The 9774-nt window shown below is 39.9% G+C and overlaps 1 protein-coding gene across 2 annotated transcripts in view; it reads left to right on the forward strand.

Annotated features, from left to right (window-relative positions):
* The window catches only part of LOC117958935 (FSD1-like protein), a 24694-nt gene extending 16769 nt beyond the window's left edge, over positions 1-7925 (forward strand). For both annotated transcript variants that reach the window (XM_034895706.1, XM_034895707.1), the window contains exons 11-13: positions 4946-5200; positions 5881-5969; positions 7192-7925. In XM_034895706.1, coding sequence (XP_034751597.1) covers positions 4946-5200; positions 5881-5969; positions 7192-7293 — 446 coding nt within the window. In that variant the 3' untranslated portion in view covers positions 7294-7925. The remainder of the gene's footprint in view (positions 1-4945; positions 5201-5880; positions 5970-7191) is intronic.
* Positions 7926-9774: the final 1849 nt, after the last annotated feature.

Raw genomic sequence — 9774 nt, forward strand, 5'->3', positions numbered from 1 at the left:
GTAGGTGAGAAGAAGGATTTTAAATTCTATTCTAAATTTTACAGGAAGCCAATGCAGAGAAGCTAAAACAGGAGAAACCTTTTTTCCTGGTTCCCATCAGAACACGTGCCACAGCATTCTGGATTAGCTGAAGAGTCCTTATGGACTTTTCCGAGCAGCCTGATAACAAAGAATTGCAGTAATCCAGCCTAGAAGTAACAAATGCATGGACTAATATTTCTGCATCATTTTTAGACAGGATATTCCTGATTTTTGCAATATTACGTAGGTGAAAAAAGGCGATCCTTGAAATTTGCTTTAAGTGGGAATCAAAGGACATGTCCTGATCAAATATGACTCCAAGATTCTTCACAGTGGTGCTGGAGGCCAGGGGGAGGCCATCCAGAGTAACTATATCTTTGGATAATGCGTCACGGAGGTGCTTGGGTCCGAGAGCAATAACTTCAGTTTTATCCGAGTTTAACATTAGAAAATTACAGGTCATCCAAGTTTTAATATCCTGAAGGCACACTTGAAGTTTAGCTAACTGATTAGTTTCATCTGGGTTGATTGATAGATATAACTGAGTATCATCTGCATAACAATGAAAGTTTATGGAGTGTTTCCTAATAATACTGCCTAAAGGAAGCATAAATAAAGTGAACAGGATTGGACCGAGCACAGATCCTTGTGGGACTCCATGACTAACCTTGGCGTGCACAGAGGATTCATCGTTAACATGAACAAACTGAGATCGATCTGATAAATAAGACTTAAACCAGCTTAGAGCAGTTCCTTTAATACCAATTAAATGTTCCAATTTCTGTAATAAGATATAATGGTCAATGGTATCAAATGCAGCACTAAGATCTAATAACACAAGTACAGAGATAAGTCCTTTGTCTGATGCAATTAGGAGGTCATTAGTAATTTTCACAAGTGCTGTCTCTGTGCTATGATGAACTCTAAATCCTGACTGAAAATCTTCAAATAAGCTGTTGCTATGCAGAAAGTCGCACAGCTGTTTGGCGACTGCTTTCTCAAGAATCTTAGAGAGAAATGGAAGGTTGGATATAGGTCTATAGTTGGCTAAAACATCTGGATCAGGGTTGGATATAGGTCTATAGTTTGCTAAAACATCTGGATCAAGGTTTGGCTTTTTCAGAAGAGGTTTAATTACAGCAACTTTAAAGTGCTGTGGTACATAACCTGTTAATAAAGACAAATTGGTTATATCCAATAGCGAAGTGTTGACTAATGGTAAAACGTCTTTAAGTAGCCTAGTCGGGATGGGATCCAAGAGGCAGGTTGATGGCTTAGATGAAGAAATAATTGAATTAAATTGATAAAGATCAAGTGAAGCAAAGCAGTCTAAACATATATCTGGTTTTGCAGCTGTTTCTAAGGTTCCTGAGTTTAGAGATAAGTCAGTGTCAGTTAAAGGCATGTCTTGGTGAATTTTGCTTCTAATGGTTATAATTTTATCATTGAAGAAACTCATAAAGTCATTACTACTAAGAGCTCTGGGAATACTTGGCTCAGTAGAGCTGTGACCTTCCGTTAGCCTGGCTACAGCGCTGAAAAGAAACCTGGGGTTGTTCCTATTTTCCTCTATTAATGACGAGTAGTACGCTGCTCTGGTATTACGGAGGGCCTTCCTATACGTTTTAAGACTATCTTGCCAGATTAAACGAGAATTTTCCAGTTTGGTGGAGCGCCAGATCTTCTCAAGTTTCTGCGATATTTGCTTTAATTTGCGAGTTTCAGTGTTATACCATGGAGCTAACCGTCTTTGTTTTATTATCTTCTTTTTTAAAGGGGCAACAGAGTCGAGAGTCATTCGTAGCGAGCCTGCTGCACTATCAACAAAATGATCGATTTGGGAGGGACTAATAGCATAGGAGTCCTCCGTTACTTTGTGATTTGGTAATGAATTAAATGCTAACGGAATCGCATCCTTAAATTTAGCTACAGCACTATCAGATAGGCATCTTGTATAGAAGGTTTTGCCTAATGGCGTGTAGTTCAGCAGTATAAACTCAAAAGTTATCAAAAAGTGGTCAGATAGAAAGGGATTCTGTGGGAACACTATTAAATGTTCAATTTCAACACCTAATACCAGAACAAGATCGAGGGTGTGATTAAAAAGGTGAGTCGGTTTATGTACACTTTAAGAGAAGCCAATAGAATCTAATATAGAGATAAACGCAGTGCTGAGGCTATCATTCTCATCGTCCACATGAATATTAAACTCCCCTACAATAATAACTTTGTCCGTTTTTAGCACTAAGTTTGACAGAAACTCTGCAAATTTGGATACAAATTCAGAGTATGGACCAGGTGCTCGGTACACTATAACAAATAGAACAGGCTGCATTGATTTCCAACTTGGGTGTGAAAGACTAAGAACAAGATTTTCAAATGAGTCATAATTTAGTTTAGGTTTAGAGCTGATTAGTAGACTAGAATCGAAGATGGCTGCAGCTCCACCTCCTCGGCCTGTGCCTCGAGGAATGTGAGTATTAATATGACTGGGGGGGTGGATTCATTTAGACTAACATATTCTCCATCACCCAGCCAGGTTTCAGTAAGACAGAATAAATCAATATTAGAATCTGATATTAATTCATTTACTAGTACCCCTTTAGAAGAGAGAGATCTGATTTTTAAGAGTCCACATTTAATTCTCCTATTGTTTTGCACTATTGCACTTGTGGTTTTAATTGTTATGAGGTTTTCATGCACAGCTCCTCTACTGTCTACCTTTGATTTAAATAATTTCAATGGTCAGGGGGCAGACACCGTCACTATGGGGTTTTCACTAGGTAACACCTGGAATAAAGGAGCAGAGAAGTGTGTTAGACTGGGACTCTGCCTCCTGGTCCCAACTATGGATTGTCAAGGATTAGGTCCACTAATAAACTTGTCAAGATTTCCAGAAATGAGAGCTGCTCCATCCAAAGCGGGATGAATGCCGTCTCTCCGTATCAGACCAGGTCTTCCCCAGAAAGACTGCCAGTGATCCACAAAGCCCACATCATTATCTGGACACCACCTCGATAGCCAGCGGCAAAATGACGACTTGCGACTATACATGTCATCGCTGGTGAGATTTCGCAGTGGTCCAGAGAAAACTACGGCGTCCAACATTGTCTTCGCGTATGTACACACCGATTCAACATTAATCTTCGTAACCTCCAATTGCCGTAACCAGAAGTCATTAACACCAACATGAATAACAATCTTGCTGTATTTACGTTTACAGCCAGCAGTTTCAGATAAGACTCAACGTCGCCGGCTCTAGCCCCCGGGATGCACTTAACTATGGCTGCCGGCTTAGCTAACTTCACGTTTCTCAAAATGGAGCTACCGATAATCAGACTTGGTTTCTCAGCGGGTGTGTTGCTGAGTGGGGAAAATCTGTTAGAAACGCCTTGGAGAGCTTGTCTCTTCCTCGTCCTTGCACAGTCACCCAGGCAGTATTACCTGGCTGCCCAGGAGATGCCGGGGGACGGCTACCAGAGGCTAACAGGCTCAGGCCGGCCCGCGCCGACTACCGAGGGGGGGTTAGCTACAGTAACTAACGACTGATCTGTCATGGTGGGGATCCGGACTTCTAACTCACTAACCCTCGCCTCCACGTCCAAAAATAAACTACACTTGTTACACACGCCATTGCCGTTAAAGAATGCAGAGGAGTAACTAAACATCTCACACATCGAGCAGGAGAAAGGAGGAGAGGGGGCCGACATAACTAACTGCTAGGCTAAAGTCGCTAGCAGCTAGGCTAAAGTACGGTAGCGTTAGCTACCAAGCGTTAAAACAGTTAACGTTTTAAGTTTTAAACACTTAAAAAATTAGAAGATATGTGAGTGCTTAGGCAGAACTGCTATAAGAATAAGTGTTTAGCGGACAGTTAGCAACTCTAACAAACTGAACTGGTATTTAGTGAGCAGCAAAGCTACCAACACACAGGCAAAAGAAAAATGAGTCAGGTACGCTTACCGTAACAGGGTGTGTTCAGGATCACGATGCAAGATGAGAGCGGGATGTTAGTACCAGAGAAGGTGATGCTGGAGATGGAGGATGATTTGTTCTGATAAGGAGTTCCAACCAGGATGGCTTTGGTTTTGGAGCTATTGAGTTGAATAAAGTTTTGCTCCATCCAAACCTTTATCTTCTCCAGACAGGTGGTGAGTCCTGATGGGGATGACTGTGAGGGTGGGGGTCAGCTGTGACATTTACATAGAGCTGTATGTCATCAGCATAGCAGTGGAAAGAAATATTGTGGCAGCTGATGATTTGGCCAGGGGGGGTTAGGTAGATTGATGAAGAGGATGGGGCCAAGGACTGACCCCTGGGGGACACCACAAGTAACTGTGTGTGGATTTGATTTGGAGTGCCCTAGGGAGATGTATTCTGTCCGGTTTGTGAGATAAGATCTGAACCACCTGAGGGCAGTGTCATTTAGTCCAGTAGTGAGGTGGAGCCGGTTTAAGAGAATCCCATGGTCAACAGTATCAAAGGCAGCAGAAAGGTCAAGGAGGATGAGGAGGGATGAAGAGCCAGCATCGGATGATATGAGGAGAATTTGTAAATCTGACTAGGGCTGTCTCTGGACTGTGGGCAGAGCCGAAACCTGACTGGAAGAGGTTATGATGTTTGAGGTGGTCCTGAAGGTGAGTGGCAACTGCTTTCTCAAGTACTTTTGATATGAAAGGGAGATTTGAGATGGGTCTTTAGCTGAATAGGACTTCCGGATCAAGAGTGGGTTTTTTAAGCAATGGTGTGATAATGGCGTTTTATAAGACAGAGGGAACATGACCAGATCGAAGGGAATTATTTATAGCAGCGGTGATCAGGCAAATTAGGACAGTGAAATGGGATTTTCCAGGGATGTTGGAAACATTTTACAAAGTCAGATGTTTAATTGAATACCTTTAAATGCTGTTGTGCCGTCTCCTAGGCGACCAGGAGATGACTGGCGGCTGTCACTACTGGGAGCTTCGCCCCCTCGCTGACTGGAAGTCCTTCAGTGTGGGCGTGGCCAATCAGGCCAGCCTGGGCCGCTTTGACCAATTAGGGAAGAGTTCTGGATCCTGGTGTCTCCACGCCAGTCAATGGCTGCAGAGCTCGCTCGCCGCCAAGCACAACAACCGAGCAAAGACGCTCGATTGGCCGCTGCCACGGCGAATTGGAATCTACTGCGACTATGACAACGGTACCAGGAAGATAATTAACTTTTACATTGTTTTACCACATTTAATGTAAACTTGTTTTATCACCAATTACAACTTCAATTTAATTATATCAATTCATAACAACAGTTATCTCAACACACTTTACAGATGGAGCAGGTCTAGACCTCTCTATAATTTACAGATAGAGCAGGTCTAGCCCCCTCTATAATTTACAGATAGAGCAGGTGTAGCAACCTCTATAATTTAAAGATAGAGCAGGTGTAGCCACCTCTATAATTGTAATGAATAGTGACAATAACAGTCACAGTAAAAGATAATGGAACAGTGACTAGAAATGTTTGTAGTTGTTCATGGCAAAGCAGAACTCTGCAGGGATCTCCTCACTCACTATAAGCTTCATCAAAGAGGAGAGATTTAAGTTTACTCTGATTTGTGGGGACAGTGTCTGCCTCCTGGACCCAGACTGGTAGCTGGTCCACAGGAGAGGAGCCTGATAGTTGAAGGCTCTGGTCCCAGGACCCAGACTGGGTGCTGGCTCCCATTCTACATTTAGAGACTCTAGGAAACAGAAGTAACTCTGAATCAGTTTTCTTACAACGTCTCGTCTGCTCTCTTTTAGCCGTTAGCTCTTTTAGCTCTTCCATTTATTTTTCTGGGATTTGTGTCTTTAGGCCAAACATTGCTGATCTTTGTTTTTCAGGAGATCTATCGTTCATCGACGTCGATCGACTTCATCTTCTTCACTCCTTCAAAACAAAGTTCAGCCAGCCACTCGTTCCCGCCTTCACCGTCAGTACCACGCTATTATTTCCCTATATCACCCAAAATTCTTTATTATTACCTAATGTTCCCTATTATTACCAATTTCCCCCAATATTTTCAATTATTCCATTATTACCCTTTATTACCCAATGTTATTACACAATATTCCCCATAATTACCCAATATTACAGTTTCAACCCCACACTAATTAATAATAAATATTAATGGAAATCTCACAACCATAAAAAATGACCAACTGGCCACCAGAGATCGTGCCTATTCTTTGGGCTTTTAATATAATAGCTCTATAAATAATATAATATATAATTAAGTAATATTACACAAGAGTTTGATTTAACGTCATATTATTACATATATAATAAAATCAGACCCTTGACATTACTAACCAACTGTTCCAAAAATCTAAAAGTTAGAATCAGACTGGTTTCTTATTGTCTCTGAACAAAAAAAAAAAAGGGCCGGAGACGATTAGTCCCTCCATGTTTAGTCAGCCCACTGAAGCTAACGTGAAGCTAACGTGAAGCTAACGTTAGCTTTGTAGAGGACGGGGGATTTCTCAAACTAAAGACATCCCACACATTTAAACACCAAACTACTTCAAGTGTAACTAATAAATAAGATTTCTTCTGAAATCACATTTAGCAGCGAGTCTGAAGTTAGCCAAGTCCCCGGCACATTTAAACACATCTTTAAAAACTTAGTTTTCCACTGGAAGTCCCTTTATGAACTAGTAGGAGAGAAGCTGTGGTCCACTGCGGTTCCTCTTTATTAACATGAAGATATATCTTTCTAAACTGTGTTCTCCTCTGGTTCCTCTTTATTAAGGTGAAGATATATCTTTCTAAACTGTTTTCTCCTCTGGTTCCTCTTTATTAACGTGAAGATATATCTTTCTAAACTGTGTTTTATTTTGACTCCGTAATGTTGACACAGAAATGGCGGCGTGATATTTTAGGTGATTATTAGGTGATATTGGCTCTGGGTGTGCTGTCATGCTAGTTGGCCAATCAGATTGTCTGGTCAGATCTACTTGTTGAATAATGTAATATAAGATATAAGAAAGTTTATCCATCCTGTAGTATTTGCAGTAGTACTCGTTATATAGCACTTTAATAACTAAAGTAAAATAATAAAAATAACTAATATAATACAATATAATAAAGTAGAATAATATATATTATATATTATTTTATTCCGCAGTACTAATTGAAGTGAAATTGTCTTGCAGGTTTGGTGTGGTGGTATCAGCATAACGACTGGCCTCCAGGTGCCGAGCTTCATGGGTAATTTCCTCTCCACCAATCAGAGCCTCAGCAACCTGTTGCAATAGATTGACCAATCAGCATTTTTTATTTAATATTTTGTTAATTTATTTATTTTATACTTAAGAATTTTAATGTAATAAATAAATAATAGGCTAATAATATCTTGTGAATTATCAAATATAAGTTGAAATGTGAAATAAACGTTAAATCCAATTGATGAATTAAAATATTTGTTACTCATTTTTCCTCACTGCTTTATATTGAAAGTCTGGACCTGACGCAAGATGTACTAATGCAATTTGTTAGTGCAGGCTTCTATTTTGACAGATTTTGTCCCGAAAGGCTGTGACCTCAGCGGCTTCCCGTAGAAACGGTGGACTGTTTCTTTAAAGGCAGAGAAGCTGTCCCCTCTATTAAACTATTCCCTCAGGCTTTTATTTTGAAGGCTGTAACAAGATGTCATTGTTGTGAAGTTTCTGTGGAAGTTCGTGTAAGATCATTTTATAATCAAATACTTTAGTAAATATGTTGTGCTGTGCATTCCTAATGACTTTTATTTTGAAGGTAAGAATAGAACGTCCTGTCATTTTGGCCACAAGACTGACTTTTAATGTGAGAATAAAAATGAACTTGTACTTTTAAAGATTTTTCTTGATATTGAGAATCAGTTTTTATTCAATAAAATGTTACTATCTGACCTAGAATCAGATTGAATTTATACTGAAATTATAATTAATACTATTTATGGATTTGTCTTTTTTGGTAAATGTCAAATCAGCTGTAACTCAATGTTTTATACATCCAACAAAATATAAATACTCCCAGTCCACCCCGTACAACGTCTGGGGTCATATTCTATTAGTAAAATGTTAGTAGTGCTGTAAATGATCAATTGCTACATACATTTTATCCCTCATATACTCTATTAAATCAGATACTATATCATTTCATAGGTTTATGGGGTTAGGGATTAAATAGAAAAAACCTCGCCTTACATTAGCTTCACTAGCATTAGCCCCAGTAGCATGGTGGTGAATGTAGTGACGCAGCTGTAGGCCCAGGCGGCGTTCGTTGCTCTGGTGTGCCCCCAGGTCCGTCCGGACGTGTCGGGTCCCTCTCATCCTGGATGTCTGCTGCTCGCGGCGCGATCTGGAGTCCCCTCGGCCGAGTGGACAATCACTCACCGGTGGACAGGCTAGAGTCAATGGTGGGCTGGAGCTGCAGCTAGCAATAGCATAGCCACAGGCGCGGCACTCTGCCGCCATCTTGTGCGCCGAATCGGCATTAAAAAATGTGTAAAACACTTCAGAAAATATTGAATAAAGGTGAAAGAATGACACGTGATGTTCTTAAGTGTCGTGAGGTTTATTTATAGCGATGCGTTTCAGCCAACATGGCCTTCATCAGGCAGCAAACACTCACATTCCTGTTATGTTAAAGTTTTTAGGTATTGTAAACAGGATGGTTCTAAGTTTTTGTCAGGTAAGTTCTTTTTGTATAATTAAGGATTTTGGTTTATCCGTACTGTTGTTTTTTTTGGTTTAATAATGAATGTATTTTCTTTAGGTGGGTTCGAATGGATCGGGGAAGTCCAGGTTGATTACTCTTCGAGGTAAGTATTTTGGTTGATTACTCTTCGAGGTAAGTATTTTTGTTATGATCTAGAGGTATTGCAATTAAGGTAAGTTCTTATTTTGTATATTTTTATGGTTGTTTTTTAGATTTATTGAGGTGTCTAGGGTTAGGGTTAGGGTTGGGTTAGGCTTTACACTGTAAGGATTTTAATTTTTTTGGCACTGGCCTATTGATCTGAGAGAAAATTAAATAAAATAAAATAAAAAAATAAATAAAATAAAAAAAACTTTAATAAATAAATGAATAGATAACCTCAACAGATGGACTGTGTATCCGCTGTTAGCAGACGGACTCGTGGTGTAGGGGTAGGACTGGTAACCCCAGGACCAAGGGGAGCAGGGTACAAGACCCAGGCATGGTGACACCAATGGATCGCATGACAAAAGGTAGTGCTCGGCACGGGACCACGTTGGGCCTTTTTGTACAATTATGAGGGTAGCAGGGTGTCTTTTTAGTTAAGAATAGAATTTACTTCATGGGGAAAGAAGTACATATAATAGGATAAAAAATAGAAACAACACAACAATAAAAAGGTCTAAAAGAAGAGTTAAAATAAGTGCTCGAGTTTTAAGTTACGCAAAGTGTAATACAACATAAGCATGCACACTGATAAAGTTGAATAAATATAAGTGCTAGGCAAAATAAAAGTGCCAGTAAAATCATATCACACTCCACACACTAGAATAAATAATGAATAATAAATAAATAAATAGATACATAATAAATGAACACAAGCAATTCATTAAATTTGAATAGGAAGCATGCAAAGACAATGGGTAACATAAGTGCTTGAAAAAAAACTGTACACAAGGCAATGTTGGGCATGCAACACACATCTAGGGTTAGGGTTAGGTAGAGAAAGTTATCTCGATGATCCCCCCCCGCTTCGTCCGACGACTGGGCAGTTAGAT

The sequence above is a fragment of the Etheostoma cragini genome, chromosome 16, assembly GCF_013103735.1.
Source record: "Etheostoma cragini isolate CJK2018 chromosome 16, CSU_Ecrag_1.0, whole genome shotgun sequence".
NCBI classification, from domain to species: Eukaryota; Metazoa; Chordata; class Actinopteri; order Perciformes; family Percidae; genus Etheostoma; species Etheostoma cragini.